A 20971-nucleotide genomic window follows, 5' to 3' on the forward strand; every position below is an offset into this window, starting at 1 on the left:
CCTGGACAACTAAAGTAGTAGTACTGGGAACCAATGAAATCGTAAATACAAACTGTGGCACTGAACTGATAGTAAGTATTCAGTTAAAAAAAAAAAGCATCCAGATAATCTAAAATAGGAATTTTTACAAATTTTCTGTCATTAAAATGAAAGAAAAATTGAAAATGTAGGATTAAAAACTTTTAATCAGGGCTTCCCTGGTGGCGCAGTGGTTGAGAGTCCGCCTGCCGATACAGGGGACAAGGGTTCGTGCCCCGGTCCGGGAAGATCCCACATGCCGCGGAGCGGCTTGGCCCGTGCGCCATGGCCGCTGAGCCTGAGCGTCCGGAGCCTGTGCTCCGCAATGGGAGAGGCCACAACAGTGAGAGGCCCGCACACCGTAAAAAAAAAAAAAAAAACTTTTAATCAAAAAATTGAAACAATTTAAATGTCCATTAACTGAATGGATAGACAAAATACGGTATACTCATACACAGCCTGGCCTCGATTATTCAGCAATAAGAAGGAACTTACTACAGATACATGCTACAAATGGATCAAAAACATTATGCTAAGTGAAAAATCCAGACAGAAGAGATCATGTATTGTGTGATTCCATTTATACAAAATACCCAATGAAAGCAAATCTGTAAAGGTAGAAAGTAGATTAGTGGCTGCCTGGGGGAGGTGGGAACTGGGATTGATTGTAAATCAGCATGAGAGATCTTATTAGGTGATGAAAATGTTCTAAAACTGATTTATGGTGATTGTTGCAAAACTCAGTAAATTTACTAAAATTTATTGAATTGTACACTTGAAATGAACTTTATGATATATAAAATATACCTCAATAAAGTTGTTTTTAAAAAGCTTTTATAAAGCTTTTCTTCTAGGACTTCTTAAGACTATACATCTATGGATATCCCTCCCCAGAGTAAGGAGACCAGTTGAAAGTATATTGGTTTAGTGGAATTAGAGAGAGGGTTCAGTAATTAGGATATCAGGGATTCTAGCTTTGACTTTGTCACTAACTCTCTGTTATCTTGGGCAAGGCCTTGGGCAAGTCACTTAACCTGTCTGTACCTTGGTTTCTCCCACCATAAATGAAAAGGGTTTAGGTTAAATGTTCTTTAAGACTTCTTGCAGAAATGACAATCTCATGTTCACATTTCTATTATCTATGAATACCATACGGTTTCTCAATCCCCTATTTATCCCCCCTTCCAAATGATCTTTTCAAAGCTCCTTTAATCAGCTTGGCATATTGCTTGTCTCAGTAATTCTTGATCACTAAAACTTCCTGACCTCAATGCATAGGTCTTTCGGGTGCACAATTCCCAAAATGTTTATCTGAAAGCTCTGTAGGAGACTGAATGTGGTTATCAGTCATTAATCTCCCAGGGGCTATGTTCTCATCCTCTGTAATAACTCTCTTATGGAAGCTCTCCCATAGATAGCAGTACACATCCCCTTCAGGCAGTACATGAAAGAAACAATGGAATCATCCTATTAAATTACAGAGAATGAGAATCTGGCCCATTGTTTTCTTCTGCTGCCTAAGGAAGAAGTTGTACTCTTTGGATCGCCATAAAGATTTTGGCTTGTCCACCTCCTTGGATTCCCCAGTAACAATTAAGCAATCTGGCCTTCTTCCCACTTCTCATTTCAGTGTGTAAGATATTTGTCAACTTGCCCAGAAGGACTTTAGGCGTTTTGTGCTCTTCATCTGAGTGTGTGCAATAGATAAATAAAGACATAATTAGAAGGAAGACTGAGTTAAGACTCAGTTTTATTTTGATTGGGGGAGGGCATACTTATTTTAGAATTGAAAAAGTGGTTTCTTGTCTGTCTTCATATTTTAGTCTTTCCCTCCTTCCCTTTGTGTTCAATAAGATGATTCTGAATGTTTAAAAATGAAAAGTTTATTAAAATGGAGCTCATGTTTGTAAATATAAAAACGTAGCATCTGGGCTTCCCTGGTGGCGCAGTGGCTGAGAGTCCGCCTGCCGATGCAGGGGACGCGGGTTCGTGCCCCGGTCCGGGAAGATCCCACATGCCGCGGAAAGGCTGCGCCCGTGAGCCACGGCCGCTGAGCCTGCGCGTCCAGAGCCTGTGCTCCGCAACGGGAGAGGCCACAACAGTGAGAGGCCCGCGTACCGCAAAAAAAAAAAACGTAGCATCTTACTTCCTAGAGCTTAGTGTATCTGAAGAAAACCACCCTTGGAGTGCAGAGAACAAACTAGGTGGTTGGAATGTGGTTTAATTAGTCCACAAACCTGTCAGGAATCTTAGACTCCCTTCCTAAAGCTATGCTGACACACAACATAACTATGGAGGAACCAGTTAACTTTGTATTCTACTTATTCCCTATACATTAGGAACAACCACTTGCTAAAAACTGAAAATCACTATTAATGGAAATTGTTAGGTGAAACTGAAGCCTTAGTTATATTATTAGGGGTTGATAAGTGGTTTTGTATATGCAATAAAAAGAAAAAGGATTAGAGATCTGAAGAACCAAGGGATGGATGTCTTGGTTGTAACTGTCATAGGACCAAAGATAACAGAGAAAAGTGTAGCTAAAATAAAATTCTCTAAAAATAATTGAAGAAAAGAAACTTAGATATGTCAGTATTTTATGATATGAGCATCCAGTGAACAGAAGAAACAGGTATGCCTAACCAAGAAATTTTGGTATTGAAGATATCTACCTTTTTAATAACAGAGAACAAATTAAACATTTATTCTTCCTTTGCAATAGGAACTATATTTCAGGGTATCCGCATTGCGTTAGTTCTCAATGAAAAGCTCTACCTCATAGAAAAATGCCAGCTAATAAATGTAGGAGGAGTGATAGAATTAGAAAGACTTCATTTCATAAACTCAAAGCATTGATTCAGGCAAAGATTATTAAGTGTGTTATAACCTTTAGGTAAGTGATTGGTGAAACTGAATATCCTTATAATTACATAGTAACAGCACACAGCTTACTTTCTAGGTGCAAGAAGAAAAAAGTAACCCTACAATATTATCATCATTCTAAATTAATAATTGATCTTAGCATCACTAACGGTCAGTCATATACCATGTCTCTGATGTGATGGAATAGGAAGCATAGAACCTCACCTATGTTACATTAAAATAGAAAATGTTTCACCTGAATCCACACACCCTTAGATATAACATCCAGCTTGTGGGAAACATGGGGATAGAGAAGCAAGCTAAATGATCCCACAAGAAAACAGTCAGACAAATCCACAGGGTGAGACATTCTATGTGATAAACTGGTCTGATCTTTTCAGTTAGTCAGTGGCCTTAAAATTAAGGCAAGCCAGGGGTGGGGGAGCATGGCTATACTAGATTTTAAAAGACTTAAGGGACATACAGCCAAATGGATATCAACATCTTGGGTGAGATTCAGGTTTGGAACAAACCAGTTATAAAGAACATTCGGGGTCAACTGGGGAAATTTAAATATGGACTGGGTATTGTTTGAAATGAAACTTTACTAAAATGGAAAGATGGAGGTTACAGACTTGAAAAAGCAGGTTACCACCAGTAAGCGCCATATCTCATTTTTACTAAAAAGCACAAATACTGTGTGTATAGGTACATATGTGTACACATGTATTTACTTATGATCATACATATGCCCAGAAAAAGATCCACTTAGATGAACCCTAACAGTTCAACAGTGATAATCTCTGAGTAGTAGAAATACAATGATTTTATTTTTACCAGTCTGTATTTTTAAATTTTCAACAATGAACGTGGATTGGTTCTGTAAAAATAAAACGTACTTAAAGATAAAAAAAGTTTTCATATAGACAAGCAACAGTGTTTCCTGTCCTTTAAGGAAAATTAAAATAAAATGTTTCCATTGAGGAAGAAAGGTGAAAAGACTAGAAAACAATTTAGTATCTTTCAAAAACATCTGACAGTGGGTTTTGTCTGTAAAGTTTTGTCTATTTGTCTTCAGTCAACATGTTGTAAAGAGTCAAACGGAGCGTTTGAATTCAAACTCTGTCACTTTACAAGCGTTTTTGCTTTGGGCATGTCACCTTATCTCTCCAAGCCTCTGTTTTCTCATCTAAAAGAGTGGTTGTGAGAATTAAAGATGATTTAAATAAATCAGTGCCTGGAGCAGAGTGGGCTTTCAAAATTATAATATTATGAATTCTTATCATCAAAAATTTAAATCTTACACGTGACAACTTGTTTAACAAAATAATAACAGTCATCAGCTGACACCCCTGTTGCTCTTAAATATGTTTTACGAGCATAAGTATGTTTCACAAAGAAACGGTATATAAGTAGAGGATGGAATCTTCAAAAACAAGTAGGAATTTTAAAAGTTCACTTAGCAATAATAGAACCATTTTATTTATGATAGCCGTTAGAGAATTGATAGAAAAATAAAGATTAACTCTATAGCCAAAAACCATTACCAGGTTCCACATCGAAGCTCTATTCAAGAGCTGCTGTTATTTTCTTGTTTTGCTTTAAAGGACCTCCCAGCATCATTGCGAATTTCAATATAGATGAAAACACAGTACAGCTTTAAGGTACTTTTAAAAAATTATAGTATGAATACCTCACAGTAGAAATTTTCACACAGTAATTTTATTATTTTCGTTAGAGGAACTATGTCAATAGAAAGCATGACTATTTGTACCAGAAGAACCCCAGCCTGCTAGGATGACTCATGAAGGCTAAGCATGAGGCAAAAGGACATTTGTCAGCAGAATGGATTCCTGAATTGATTGATCAGATATCACCAATTTTTAATTACCAAGTTGTTATTGAGCACTTCCTTTGTGAAAAGCACTGTCTCTAAACTCTGTGATCAACTATGGCATTCCCAGGGGTGAATCCTCCAAATTAAGTGACTCACATAGTACAAATGCTTTCGTGCTGATAGACTTCTAACATGATTGTTGGCATTAAGAAAAATTGATTAGAACAATTTACTTGAACGTTTTATTGCATCATTTTAATGAGATAGAGCACAGTTTGGAGCTTTGGACTGGGAATGAAGAAACCTGATTTCTAGCTCAAAGTCTGCTACTAATTATCTGAGTAATTCCTTGGGCAAATCATTTGATTTCTCTGGAACCCATTTTCCTTGTAAAAAATTAAGAGTTTGAATATATTAATCTCCCTAGTATTAAGTTATATGAGTGTGTGATCTCAAAAGTCCTTGTATTTCCTTTAGGACAGTCACAAAACTGGTAAATTGCTTATTCTACATAAACTAAACTTGCCTATAGCTCTGTGGCTCTAAGCTTGCTTTAGGATTGTGGGGTTTTAGTGTGGTTTATCCATGATGGGATATCTTACCTAGGGAATCTCCATATAACTGATCTTGAAAAATTAATTGATAAAATCTGAACAATGAAGAAGATACATGTTATAGAAGTTTGGGATTTCCCACAACTTAGATATGGGTCATTTGATAATATCACCCATGGTATTTTATTATGCTTAGAAACCAAATTGCTGGAGAATTTCAAATATTACATTGCAAACACAGGTTAACATAGTTTAGGTGGTATGTCTTTGGTTCAAAGTATAATGACTTGAAAAGTGTCTAGTTGATCCCTAGAAAGTGGTTAGACAGGTTAGGGTTGTTTTTTTGTTTTTTTTTTTTTTGTTTTTTTCAGGTATTACAAGCAAGTTAACTTTTGAAGGGGGAAAAAAAAAAAGGAAGTTTCCAGATAAAAGTGCCTTTCGTGCTGTACCTAATTAGCCACCGGGTATGAAAAGGAAGAAGTAACTCGGGATTAGAACATGAATAAGAATACAGTACACAGAATTTCCATTACACTTTAAATAAATGAATTACAGGCATACTGGTAAGTATTTCCACATTAGAACCCAAAGGACTTAAAGGATTATTCAGTTTTGCAGAAAGACTTTCTCATTCTAGAGATGAGAAGTGTGAACCCAAAGAGTTGACACAAGTCTGAACCCATATAAGAACCTAAAACCTAGGTTTTCTGGCTCCAGTTTCAGTGTGTTTTTCCATAGATTACATTGCTTCAGGGTGAAGAAGACCTTTTAAAATGCCAAATACACATCTGCTGGAGTTATTGGCTACAAGCTAACATCATTTCAAGTTAATTTTCTTTCAATCAAAATGGTATATTAGCTTAAAATATTAATCCTGTAGAGAAAATATGTTACTGTTTGCAATTCTGAACCAAATTACAGTTTTTGATTAAAGAAGAATGGATTGTACCTTCAAAAAAAATGACCCAGGTGTGATCAATGGCGGCCTTCCTTTGTCTCTTTCCGTGGAAATCCTGGGCTTGCTGGGATGGTTGTGGTAGAATTTACATGTTAGGATACAGGATTGTTTGTTCTTTACATGTTAGGTTACAGGATTGTTTGTTTGTGGTAGAATTTACATGTTAGGATTCAGGATGTGTCCCACTGGAACATCATTTCTCCCACGTTGTGTTCCCTGTGACTATGGAGAAACCCTGAATTTATGCACCCCCCAGTAGAAGGTGGGGTTCTGAGCCAACTTTAGTTGCACTAGGAAAAGACAGCAGTCCTGGGCAGGGGGAAGGGAGCTTTTCAGTAGCCGTTCTGGTTGTTGGCCGTTATGTGGCTTTCTTTGGAGGACCATCGGGAAATGTCAGTCTTTTCAGAACAAGAAGAAAATTGAAGGTGTTGTCAGTTCCTGAGGTGTCTGAACTCCTTGAATGATCCGTGTGAGACGGATGTGTCAGGCAGCTGTCCTCTCATCGTTCTCGTCAGCAACAAAAGCAATAAACACACGCTTTATGCCAACTAGGGACACTGTGCAAGGCCTGAGGGATGCGCACAGGTATTAGGGAGGGAGCTCCTGACCTTTTAGGACCTAAGGTGAGTGGTCATAGCGCTTGTAGCATGAAATCAAGCAAGTTTTTAAATGGGGCTATAGCAAAAGAAAAGAATACTATATGCACCATTCTAACTTGTACGAACATAGCTTGTTTTACAGAAAAGGAAAAGAAAGCAATTAAAGCAGTTTTTAAAATTCAAATTCAATCTAGAGAATGAAATTTCATTAATGAAATTTAATCTAAATTTAACTTATAGCCCCCCAAAACAGGGTTTTACGTAGATTCAGAGAACAGATTGGTGGTTACCAGAGGGAAAAGGAGGTTGAGGGGAGGGCAAAATGGGTAAAGGGGGTCAATTGTATGGTGACAGATGGAAAACTAGACTTTTGGCGGTGAGCATGCTATAGTGTATACAGAAGTGGAAACATAGTGTTGTACACGTGAAACTTATATAATGTTATCAACTAATGTTACCTCGATAAAAAAAGAGCAAGGTTTTAATTAGTTTTCGAGAGTAATGTGACATGAAAAATATTCTATTGTATGGGAATATTTGATGTAAATCATTCTAAACACTGAATAATACTTTTTATAAAACTTCATATAGATATAATACCATGATTTTGTTAATTATACATTTTTAGACATTCTCTTTTTGTCATGGAATCATTTATAGCTGTTATTACTCTAGTTGCCTTCTCTAAATGTACTAAAATTTTGGGAGTATTTTGGCTGAGTAATATTCAGATTCTTTTGGTCAAAGACAGTTTCATAAATAATATTGAAGACCAAATACTGAAGAGTAGCCTTCTCAAATACCAAATTGTCCATTTTTTTTAATGTCATAAACTAGGATAGCATTAAGCTTTTCATCCTCCCCTTATATCATCATTCCTGATTATCCCCATTCTTCCTCCTGCTGATGGTGTGTACTGTACCCACAATCACATCTATACCGCTATGTCATCAAAGTCCAAGGGGAGACGATCTTCTTCTCACCTCTACATGGCACAGAACCCAATATTCCTCAATAGAGGAAGCTGGGTTAGATTTTGTGCAATTGCATAAGGAAGGTGGCCTTCTCCCACTCCTCCTGACTCTGGAAAATTACCAAGGACTATGCTTCAAAGAGGGTTCCCCATAGGATGGAAGGCAATAGACTTCTATATAGAGGTACCCTTCAGTACCTCTAGAGGTATCAATGCAAAGTGCTGATAACCCGTTGGTGTACAAAACACCTAGACATGGTCTAAAGCTCCAAGACCTTACGTAACAGTCCCATTCACCGGCATGCTCTTTTATGCATCTTATTATAATATCCTTCAAATTTTGATATTATAAAGAATAAGATACTGGGGGAATCTTAAGACCTTGAAGATAAAGAAATTCACGTGCATGTCGAAACTCTCATAAATTTTCTGGTGATCACACACTGTGTTGTCTGATGGTAACGGTAAGTAAATATATTATTTATGATATTAGCACATGCTAATTGACCTTCAATGTTAAGTAAGCTAAGCTATCACTCTTTTAGGTATATTTGGATAATTTTGATAAATATAGTTAAATGTGAACTCACTGAGGATAGGAACCTTGGCTTATGAATGTATTATCTCCTATGCCTAGAATAATACCTGGCACTTAGTAGGTATTTCATGAACATCTGAGGGATGCATGAGTGCATAGCTGTAAAATAAAATGTAATGCCTTTTCAATATCTAAGCACAAAACAGCTGTGTAATTAGATACAAATGAGATTGGCTCAGTTTATTTTTGTCCATTTTAATTTGTGAGCAAGTTGTTTCTTAAGTGACCCAGTGCTACAGTGTGACAGGACAGAACATGATCACTAACATAACAAATATGATTAAACAATCTATGTTATGTAAGTATTTTGTTAGTAACTTGGGGTACTTTCTATATTGCTTGATATGTTGTCAAGAGTTTAAGCAACATTTATTGCTCCTGCTATGTGCCAGGCTCTATTAAAACTGTAATTTTTGTCTACTGAGTTTTTAAACTCCACCATATAAGAACACATCCATCTTGTTCATCAAGCCATCACCTAGCTCCACGCCTGCCAATTTAGTGTGATATATTGCCAATAAATATTTGTTGAATAAATAAATGAATGGAAAACAGTGAATAGGTCAGGTTTTTGCTTTCAAGTAATATCGTCTAGGGGAGAAGGGTTGACAGATGGTGGTGCTGTAAGAGTCGGTAGTATTAGGTTCAGGTGCTATGGAATAATTAGCTGTTAAAAATAATTTTATGTTTGAATAGCTGAAGCACTCTGTCAGAACTATTAGAGGCTTACAAGTTCTGGTGACACAGGACATAGGCCAAGTTGAATGGTGTCTGAGAAGAAAAAAAAAAAAGAATAGAAGTAACAGTAGGTGAAGAATCCAGAAATGAGTCCCTTTGATGATCGCTGGAAAGAATGAATACTACAGAACTCGAGAACTAGGTGATACTGTCAGCCTCAGAAACAAAACTCAGACGATCCTCAGGTAGAATTATGTGGCATGAATGAGCTACATGGTCATTGAGGAAATGTGGGAATGAGAGAAAGAAGGGCATTGAGAAACTCCCCACACCCCCTCCATAGCCACAGATACTGAAAAGTGAGTAACACAGTTACTCATTGATGTTCCTTGAAAGAGTGAACACGTTTTCCCCTGAAGTCACCCTATACTCTATCCCTGTTGCACCTGATTTATTAAAAGCGGTGATTTAGACACTTGTGAGAGTGGGAGTTGGTGAAGGCCAATAGTAAACTGGCCTGAGAGTTAGATTCAAGTTCCGGCTGTGCCCCTCCCTTGCTGTTCAACCTGGAGAATTTACTTGCCATTTAGGGGCCTCATTTTCTCATCGTATTAATAGAGCCTTAGACCACAAAGGGCTCAAAAATGGCTATCATTCTGCAAACTTTATCATTCTTATAATCTATCATAATCTTAAGAACATTTTAATAAACTTGTTCATTTTTTTAAAATTAGAGAGGGGCTTCCCTGGTGGCACAGTGGTTGAGAGTCCGCCTGCTGATGCAGGGGACACGGGTTCGTGCCCCGGTCCGGGAAGATCCCACATGCCGCGGAGCGGCTGGGCCCGTGAGCCATGGCCGCTGAGCTTGTGCTTCCGGAGCCTGTGCTCCGCAGCAGGAGAGGCCACAGCGGTGGGAGGCCCACGTACCGCAAAAAATAAATAAATAAATAAATAAAATTAGAGAGACTTTGGAATCGGAAGGCAAGAATGAGGTGATGATAGGGAATTGGGTGAGGTACTGCCACTTAATAGGAATAAAGCTGAAATTTGCCTTTCAGACTCAAACACATCTTGGGACATTGAGTAGGAGTATCTGTAGGCAGAATGGGGCTTAAAATTTTGTTCTGTTTTATTAACAAGAAGGAAAGTGTTCTTGACTTTAATCATTTATTTTTATCTCTCATAAAGTCAACCAAGAATCTTGGATTAACACACCTTTAAATATGTCATTGTGCGAAATTTCCCATTGAGAGGAAAAGAGAAAGTCCTTTATGGAGAATTCAAAGTGAATATAGAGAAAACTAGTTCTACGCAACTATAATTCCCCCAGTCATTTGGACTGTCAAGAAACTTGCTTTGCTAGTGGGAAGCAGCTGCATAGCACAGGGAGATCAGCTTGGTGCTTTGAGACCACCTAGAAGGGTGGGATAGGGAGGGTGGGAGGGAGACGCAAGAGGGAGGGGATATGGGGATATACATATATATATATATATATATATATATATAGCTGATTCACTTTGTTATACAGCAGCAACTAACACAACAATGTAAAGCAATTATACTCCAATAAAGATGTTAAAAAAAAAGAACCTTGCTTTAACTTGAATTACCTTAATAAAGGTGTTTTGGTTTTTAAAGGTTTATACACTATGTAATTGCCCAACTCTACACTTTATTCTGCACTGTGGAGACCCAGCTAAGTGTTCTTCCCACTGAGCTGTTGCTCCATGACTGACAAGGAAGTCCCTTGCAGGATGACTAGTTACTCAATGTAGATGAATCAGATACGTATTTCTTCCACTTGGGGAATATTGGGATGAGTGTGTTCAGAGATTTGTTGCCATCTGATATACTGCCCTATGTGGGGCATCTTTTTAAATCCATAAGTCACTGCAGTTCTATGAGGCCACTTATGTGACAGGAGGAGGCCTGCTCCCACATTGAGGTTTGGCACAGCTAGTGTTTCTCTTTGCCAAAAAGGGCAAAGGCCTTGAGCAAGAAGCCAGCTTTTTCCTGATTACAAAACTGACCACAATTCCTCGCCAACCTATCAGTGTAAGTCCGCTTTTTTTTTTTTTTTTTTCTGGTAATGCATTATTCCTCTCAGGGAGAACTCCACTTTTTTCATTATGGTAGGGAATTTATTGTTTCAGCATTAACCGATGTTCAGACATCAGCTGATGTATTTGCTATTGATGGATAAACTTAATAATTAAGTTTTCAAAAAGCAGACCCTGATATACAAAATCTAAGCCATAGCTGGACCTGCCTCCAGTCTCTTAACTCTTTAATTTTATGGAATTTGGATAGCTTTCAGCATCATTTTTTACATACTTTACAAAGTAGTAGAATAAATACCTTAGAACATTTTAGTAGCTGATAGCAAATTTTAAAATATCACATTCTTGAATTCAGATGTTTTCTTCAGATATCAGATAATGTGATTATAGATTCAACCAGGGATTGGCAGACAGAAAAAAGCTTTGTCCAAGTAAGTTTATTTCATAACCCAGAGATGTAAAGCTTTCCATTTAAGAAGCAATTGAATATTGAAAAATCTCTTCGCTCCAAGAGTTCTAAATACTGTACTGCTGCTCGCTTGCGCCCCTCACAAGACACGGAACATGAGGGTCACTGGCGAGACGGTGTGGCAATGTTTTCCTTGTAATGTACAAAGTCTTGCCAAAGCAGTGAACAAGATTATGACACAACATTCTGTCACAGCTGGTCTCCAACAGGAGGGTGCCAGCCAATTCAGGCCTGGTCCTTTGTGAGTTTATTCCCACCTCCCCCAAATATTTGGAAACTGATGTCTTGACTCATTGGTGCGTTCACAAGTTCTACTACCACAAATCTTTTTCTTTTAACGGATTGGACTTTTGCAAGAAATAGACAAATATCAGTGTGAATCACAGCAAACTCCTCTTCCATGCTGTGATGGGTGAAACTCTGGGAGATTCTCTTATTGACCCAGAGAGTGATTCCTTCGCTGACACACTGTCTGCAAGCACTTCACAAGGTAAAGTGAATTCCAGATACGGCTGTTGGGATACTTCGGGCATCATGGAAGGGTGAAATTGTTCTTGTAGTTTGTTTTCCAAGTTATGTTTGTTCTAATACAATGATGTGTATAGTTCAGTATTTTGATGCTTCGTTTGCTACTACTGTGTTCACTTATAAGCATATTTAGAACTTCTTAGAAAACCTAAATTAATCCTTATTTTATCTCTGTGCATGACTCCTGTGCCCTGAATTTTAAGCATTAAAGGTATATTTATATTTTTTAAAATCCTATTCATTTTTTTAAATTGGGGTATAGTTGTTTTACAATGTTGTGTTAGTTTCTGCTGTACAGTGAACCAGCTATATGGATACATATATCCCCTCTTTTTTGGATTTCCTTCCCATTTAGGTCACCACAGAGCACTGAGTAGAGTCCCCTATGCTATACAACAGGTTCTCATTAGTTATTTTATACGTAATAGTGTATATATGTCAATCCCAATCTCCCAATTCATCCCACCCTCCCCTTTCCCACCTTGGTGTCCATACGTTTGTTCTCTGTGTCTGTGTCTCTATTTCTGCCTTGCAAACAGGTTCATCTGTACGATTTTTCTAGATTCCACATATATGCGCTACTATGCGATATTTGTTTTTCTCTTGCTGACTTACTTCACTCTGTATGACAGTCTCTAGGTCCATCCACCTATTTATTTTTATTTCCTGGGTTTATATATGTTTCTCCCAAATACCTAAGGTCTTTTTAGAATACCTGAAGAGTCACTTTCCTGCTTGTAGCCTTCTGTGTTACCTGTCTCTCATAGCAGTGTTTATCCCTCTCACAGCATTTATTCATCTTAAAGTACTCTTTGCACGTTTCTGCTCTACTTTGAAATCTAGATACTTGCATGTACGTTTTATCTGTCCCAAAGAATTGTAAGGTTCCTGAGTGTAGGACCAAGTTGTATTTCTCTTTATATTTCTTAGGGTGTGAAGCATAGTGCCTAAGGCTTTGTAGAATCGTGTGGGGACCTTGAGAAGGTCTAAGTGTTGCATTTTACACATAAAGAAAATGAGGCCCCTAATGCCTATCGTATGCTAAGTAAATGATTATTACTTTTGTTCGGTTATGAAAGATTCCGATACTTCATTTTCAGTATTCCTTTCTTGGCCGTTGCAAGATGTAAGTTCTTATTTCTGTAGCTCCTTCTACTGGAGCGTATTAGCACAGCTGATTCTGTTTTGTACTGTTTTGTACGTGTTTCTGGGCATTGTCTTCTCACAGATGCCACATAAAAATAGGTTGTGTTAACTAGTCTGATTCACGTTTTACAATACAGGTGCTAAAGCATTAAAATTAAGTTGCTTAATTGTTGAAATGGATGGCTTTACATTTTGATTTTCAGTTTTTCTGGAAGCCTGAACTTTGAACATATTGATCACAAATTTTTAAAACATCAAGCTTTTTAAAAATTAAGAGAAAATATTTCATGAAATACCATTTCGTTTTCTTATGATGACTGGACTCAATGTATGTTTCTATCATCTGAGTCTCTTAAATAGGAGTTTAGTTTCATTATATTATATAAAAGTCTGTTACTCTGTTTTTCTATAAGCCATAAGAAGTATTGCTGTCTTTCTCTGGTTTTTCGTTTATGCTGCATCAGGGCAGAATGTCCTAGCTATACTGTAAAATAATTCTTGAGTCAAAATTTGATAGTTTTGTCTGTTTGAAAAGGATATGTCCAGAATGCAGTACAACAAATGTTTTAGGTTAACTGGGGCAAGTACTGTTTATGGTAAGGGATAGTTATGGGTTTCAAGTTAGTTTTCATCCTGTGCTAATCTCTTTATTTTTATGCCTTGAATTTTCCCTGGGTTTAATTTGTTTGACTCTCAAATCCCCTTCAAAAGAATAACCCAGTACTTTTCTTCTTCATTAACATGGTACAGAATAGAATTATTAGCAGTTAAGAAATTATATATTGTGCCAATCATTTAACTATTGCGTTATATGGTCTCTGATTACTCCTTATTCGTAAATGTTTTTCTGTTAAAAATATGAGTTCCTTAAGGCCAAAGACCTGTGATTGTAAGCGTCTATATTTTGTAGGTGACCACTGAATACTCCACCGTTGCCAAAACAAACTTGAAAACAAATTGGGAATTTGGTCATCGTTAGCTAATTGAGGCCAGCAGAGGTGAAACACTGCAGAGATTAGGTACTTGGCCTCAATACAGGAATTCATCTGTATCACAGGCAAAGGGGAATAGGGATGTTGCAAGGAGCTGAGTGCTGCTACTGAAGACAGAGTGGCTCGTTGAGTGTGAATGATCCAGATGTCCAGCCATATTGGTCCCATTCATGAAACTAAAAACTCCACTGTGTGTAGCCACTGTGCCCAAAGGGGACTTCTATACGTTTTCCTGGGCTTCATTATCACTGTGACTCTCTTTATCTTATTTCCCTTTCTGTTTTCATCATGAGCTTTTTAAGGAACCCCAAGTAACCCCATGCTGGCTCTGAAACCATTTCCACTAGAGAAATTGGCAAGATTGAAGGGAAGCTCCATAAACTTAAGCTGAATATGCCTCCCACTTTTAGTGCCAGACTCAGTCCTGTGTGAATTCTCTAATTTTAAATTGTTGCACCAGAGCATTGAAAGATGATGACACGCTTGTCCTTTGGAGCTGGTTGAGCAATGGAAGTGTGCCTTAGAGACATGACAAATGCTGCAATAGATGATTCTTTGAAATGAGAGTCTCTCCTGAGAGAGGAGTGAGTGATTGATTGGCCGCCATTTCTATTGAGGGAGACAAACTGTGGCTGTGTGACTCCAGGCAGCTGTGTACTTGGAAGCGTTTAGATAATTGACCCAAGTCTTTACCTTTCCAGAAGTTTGAGGGGACCCATGTAGTATCAGGGAATGTAACTCCTGAACTTGTCTTGGCCACATACTTTCTGTGTGAATTTAAGCAAGTCACTTATCCTCTCTACCCTCTGTTTGCACATATATTAACAGAAAACACAGGGCTATTGTGAGGATTAAATGACACAGTAGTTGCGAAAGCACACCGGACAGCCTGTATAGAGTTTATTGGCCTGGCCTTGTAGTATTAATCACTTGTGGATAGAATGGAAGACATATAATATCCTAAATGTGAAGCATTTTAAGGAACATGGTGGGGAAATCAGCAGGATTCCTTAGGAATCAAAGCAAGTGGCAGTTTTGAGTGAGACGAGGCCTCTGCATGAGCTCCCGTGAATGTTTTGGTAAGGAAGTGATCAGACGTAGAGAAAGCATCATGTCTGATGTTTTTAAACGGGGGAATTACCTCCCACTTTTATTAACATTTATCCATGAAAAGATTGAATATCCAAAAGTTAAGTCATTCTTTGTGCCTAAATGAGAGCGATGATTATGTTTTCTTCTGACAATGAAAATTGCCTTAGATGATCATGTCCTCCGTATGATGAATTGCTACCCGACGGCAATTATCCATATAAACTGTTAATTGCGGTGTAAAACATGGGTCGTTAAGTGAAGAACAGTTTTTATACCTCTGATGGAGGTCGTCATAGATTATGACCTTTGTCAGCATTCTCACTTCCACCTTGAATGAGATGAGCTGGAGGAAATTCTGAAATCATCGTAGCTCTTAGTAAGGTATGTATTCTTCATGTCAGAGGAAATCTGACCAAAGTAGCTTTCTTAGTTATATTCAAGCAACAGAACAGACACAAAGTGCCTATTATCTTAGCTTCCTTCGGATACCCTGAATTCGGCATTAGAAAGTTGTCCAGAAAATGCCTCGTGTCCACCTACCACTGTTGAGTATTTGTGAAAATGGGTGGTAGAAAATGAATCAGACTCGTCTGAGTGGGAGTTGGTTTCTATAAAGCTCTACGAGATTCACGTTTTTGGTAGACAATTTTGCACCTGTAACTAATTTAGAGACACAGACATTGCACATGTATTTGATAGCAACTGCTATTCAACTTTTATAACCTGGGAATTAAGATCACGTGGCTGCTTGAGAACACAGTTTTTGAGACCCACGTAATTTTTTTTTTTGAGTAAGGGATTGCCAACACAAGATTGAGGTTCCCACAAGTGGCGAATGGTTTGCATTAGAAAGATTTAAAACAGCCAACTGTCAATTACCTACATGTAAATTATGCCTCATTACCTCATGCCAGGATTTCTGTATGGCCTTCTAGCTGAGCTAAATGAGAAACTCTCAGCCAGCCAATCCAATCTGCCAGATAAGTGGTCCTAAAAGCCTGTCTTTCTTACCCGTTTTCTAATACGTGTTGAGCACCTGCGATATATACACGGCACCAGTGTGAACACTGGCATTCAGAGCTCTTTGTATTCTGCTTCCACCTCATGTACCTTATTTCCCTCCACACCCCAGAGACTGGCCTGCCATGCTCTTATTAGACTAACATCATTGTCCCAAGAACAAGCCACACTCACTCTTGCCTCCAAAACTAACATGTCCTGGAAGGCCTCTCCTAATTCCTCCTCCTGTTCCAATTCTCTCTGTCCTTCAAGGTCAGGTTCAAGTAGTGTCTGCCCTCTGAATACCTTACCGTTCATCGCTCTCCCTCCCCCCTGCAGGAATATGTGTCTTCTCCCCACTCCACTGCCAGCATCTGATACAGGCTACCCACTGTCCCTTGCCTGGAGGACTATCCCAGTCTCTTGACAGGTTTTCCTGCCTCTGCCCCCAACAACCTAGTCTCAACCCAGCATCCAGAGGGATCACGTTAAAATGGAAGTCAGGTCTGTCCCTCTGCTCACAACCCTGCAGTGACTCCCCTTCTCCTGACACGTAAGCCCTGCACCCCACGCCGTCAGCGTCCACCCCTCCCCTCTCTCCAGACACACTGGCCTCCTTGCCGTTCCTCCCATGTTTCACACTTGCTCCTGCCTTAGTGCTTTCACTCGAGTTCTTGCGTCTTCTGGGAACCCTCTTCCTCTGACGTCTTGGCTGACTCTCAGCTGCTTCTAATCACTGCCCAGCTCTCACCTTCGAGTGAGAACTGCCTTGACCCCCTGTTGAATTATCTGTCCTCCCCACTGCCCTTCCGCTCCCCCCTGCTCTACATTTGCTTATTTCTAAGCAGTCCTCAACTTCTAGCCTGCCATATAATTTATTTGTTCATCGTTTTTATTGTTTATTTTATTTATTTTTTTAAAATTTATTTACTTATTTATTTTTGGCTGTGTTGGGTCTTTGTTGCTGCACGCGGGCTTTCTCTAGTTGCGGCGAGCGGGGCTACTCTTCCGTTGCGGTGCACAGACTTACTGCGCTGGCTTCTCCTGTTGCGGAGCACAGGCTGTAGGCGCAGGGGCTTCAGTAGTTGTGGCACGTGGGCTCAGTACTTGTGGCTCCCAGGCTCTAGAGCGCAGGCTCAGTAGTTGTGGTGCGCGGGCTTAGTTGCTCCGCGGCAATCCTCCCGGACCAGGGCTCAAACCTGTGTCCCCTGCACTGGCAGGCGGATTCTTAACCACCGTACCACCAGGGAAGCCCATATTTATTGTTTATCGTCGGTTTTATCTCACTAGCACATTAACGCCATGAGGACAGAGATCTTTGTCTAGTTTGCTCACCCACTGGTACTTCCCAACTGCCTAGAACATGCTCGGTGAATAGAGGGGCTCAATAATACTTGTTAAATGAAAGAATAAAATCCTCTATCATTTTTGGTCTGTATCACAGTATTTAGGCCTTAATTGGAGACCGCCTGATATTGTTTTCTGTTTTATATATTACCTAAGCCAAATTATATAGTCACTGAGGATAGGATCCAAGTTTTATTCTCTCCTATATTCCACCAGTATCTAACACGTGATAGGTAACTAATAAGTTCTTGCTGACTTATTAAGACCATGCTGATCCCTTGCCGTACTTCTCCTGAGTTCAGGCCCTGGAATCTGTTTAGTGTATAAAAACAAAATTTAGTGTACACTGAATAATATTCTAAAACTGATGTTAATATAAGTATTAAGTATATGCTAAAAACCAGGTACAAATATATTTTGAATTACCTGTTATTTAGAGTTATTTGCACCATGGCCCTCCATGGGTTTGAATATCATTAGTTGAATATTAATTTGAATGTTATAAGTTTGTGAATTATCCAAATGCCTGGCTTCTTTTCAAGTCTGCCTCCCTTTTGATACTTCAGTATTCATTTGAACCTCAAGAGGCTTATTTGCTAGCAGAACCTTACTTGGTTAAGTAACTAATATCCAATATATAAAGCACTTAGAGCAGTGTCTGGTATGTAATCAGTATCCAACAAATGTTAGTTTTGTCTTCTCACCTCTAAAACAGAAGTTACACTTTGGGATAATACAGATTTTCATTATCCATACTATCAAAAGTTTTCTATTTCCATAGTTAATTAGGTCATAGTTACTTCTTACTCTCTTCCAATCTTTTCCTTAGAATTTTTTTCATAATATTTAGATATTATCTGAAAGATACTTATTATTAATCATAGTTCTAGAAGAAAGAAACCAAGGTTCAACTTCTTGTTTTGGCAAAGAGCCAGTGACAGAACTTAGTAACAGAGCAGAAGTTCTGGTATCCTTCACATGTTCCAGACATATGAACACGATGGCTCCCCTTACTTTTTTGGAGAATGCAAAATATCCATTATTCTTTTTTTTTTTTTTGCTTTGCGTTAGCAATTAAATATTTTTAATGTAAGATAATTGGATATTATTTTACTATTGTCTTACACTTTACCTAAAGCCCTGCCTTTAGTTTAGTTTTAAAAATTAAAGACCTATTGGTAATTGCCTGGCGTCCCAGTGGTTAGGACTCTGCGTTCTTACTGCTGAGGGCCCAGGTTCAGTCCCTGATCGGGGAACTAAGATCCCACGTGCCGCACTGCCCCAAAAAAAATTAAAAACCTGTTATGTAGACCGGGCAAGTTTGCTTAGTTGATTAAAGTATGATGCTAAAAAGATCCAAAGGTGTGAATTTGACCTAAATATGGCCAGGTTCACATAGAAATTTTTCCCATTTATGAAGAAATCTCTTTGCTGTTGATACAACACACCTCTAGCCAGTTACAAGGTACAAACAACTGACCAGGAGAAACCAATCCAATTTGCAAGTGTCTGTCCTATATGAAATCTAATCCTCTTTGGTGTTATATTCATTTTGTTATTATTGCTTAAATAAACTCAGGTCATAGAAGGGCCATGCTGGATGAAGGAGACAAGTATCTTTTCCTTGGAATATCTTTATCAGTAATAATCCAAATCCCAATCACTCCACTGGGCCCTCATAATTCAAAACCCGTCTCTACCGAGTCGATATCCCCGATTATTTCAGAATGTGTGAGTCTCTGTCTCCTCGATGTTTTTAGAGCACTTATTTTCTCTGTACTTTCTTCTGTTATCAAACATCTTTCATCTTGGTAACTTTTCGAGCTCAAGAACTACATTATAATGTATTTCTTGTGGGGCCTGAAAAATACCTTGTACATAGTTTTAGGTCATTGGTTATCTTGATTTGAGGTGGTTTTGGTTTTGTATTACTGACTGAGCATGTACTGAGGTTAAGATGTTGAGAAAGAAAAATGCCCAAGAAAAGTAAAACAAGGAAAAGTTTTGGGAAGAGAAACACCATAGTAAAATATAATGACTCTTGTAAGAAACAAGGTTTATAAAATAGATTGTTGATACAGAGAAGAGTTAAATGGTTAGCATAAAATTGGTAGTTTGGATTTAACCTGTTGATTTATTTCACTTAAATGGAATGTCTCAAAAGACAACTCAACTGTTCCAAGCACATTAACTTCCCAAACACGGGACTCCTAATGTAGGCATTAGTTTTTGGAAAAAGATTTCCTGCATTGTCTAAAAAAAAAAATACAGGGTTCTCGTAAGACAGAATAGGCCAAGCATATCTAAAGCAAAAACATAACTTTTAATACTCATTCCTTAGGATGAAGTGTGCACCCTGTGAATTTTTACCTGCCTTGTTTACACTGATTCGAGAACCTTGGTTAAAATATGTATCTAGCCTTTATTGTACACGGAAGCCAGTTTAAAAAATAGATAGTTTACTAAGAATCATTTCAATACTGCTTTATAACTTCTGACTAGGAAAATTGTCAAATGAGTGCCCTGGAAATTCTACACCCATCCTTTGTAATACAAATGGAAGAGTTTTTGCTGGCTATGTAGTTGGTCTTAACGTTTCCTTCTATCAACCTCGACTTCCCGGACCCGTAGGAGACATCTCTGTTATTTAACCTTTTTATTAGAGAAAATGTATAAATCATTTCACAAATGAACATACTTGTGTACTTTGCACCCAGATAAAGAACAGAACAATACCAGCATTCCAGAAGCTCTCTGACTATTCTAATTTCTAACCCAAAGATTAGTTTTGCCTGTTTTTGAATTTTATGTAAGTAGAATCATACATGGTTTACTCTTTTGTATCTGGATTCTTTTGCCCAGTACTTGTTTGTTGGATTAATCACATTATTGAATGTAATTGCCCTTCACTCTCATTACTATATGGTATTTCACTGTGCGACTATATCACAATATATCTTCCTACCCTACTGATGATGGGCATTCAGGTGGTTTTCAGTATTGCAAACAGTACAACTGTGAGCGCTCTCGTATTGGTCTTTCAGTGAACAAGTATACACATTTTGTTAGATATATACTTGGGCTGTGGGACGTGTTCAGCCTTGAGTCACTACCAAACGGTTCTGAATGCGGCTGTACCAGTGTATACCTCCACCAGCAGTGTCTGAGTGTTTCATTCACTCCACATCTTTCCTGGTTCTTGGCATTTTCTTTTTCATTTTATCACTCTGGTGGGTAAGTGGTGGTATCATCTTGTAATTT

General features: G+C 38.3%; 1 protein-coding gene across 14 annotated transcripts in view; it reads left to right on the forward strand.

The window, feature by feature from the left end:
- The window catches only part of LOC101327326 (peroxisome proliferator-activated receptor gamma), a 222901-nt gene that overhangs the window by 47567 nt on the left and 154363 nt on the right, over positions 1 to 20971 (forward strand). For 5 of the 14 annotated variants that reach the window (XM_073787719.1, XM_073787724.1, XM_073787723.1 and 2 more), the window contains exon 1: positions 11946 to 12096. The exons of 4 other annotated variants lie outside the window; for them this stretch is intronic. In XM_073787719.1, coding sequence (XP_073643820.1) covers positions 12015 to 12096 — 82 coding nt within the window. In that variant the 5' untranslated portion in view covers positions 11946 to 12014. Of the gene's footprint in view, positions 1 to 11944; positions 12097 to 20971 lie in introns of those variants that run through there. 5 more of the 14 variants (XM_073787714.1, XM_073787712.1, XM_073787715.1 and 2 more) reach the window with 2 other exon arrangements.

The sequence above is a fragment of the Tursiops truncatus genome, chromosome 10 (genome assembly GCF_011762595.2).
Source record: "Tursiops truncatus isolate mTurTru1 chromosome 10, mTurTru1.mat.Y, whole genome shotgun sequence".
NCBI lineage: Eukaryota > Metazoa > Chordata > Mammalia > Artiodactyla > Delphinidae > Tursiops > Tursiops truncatus.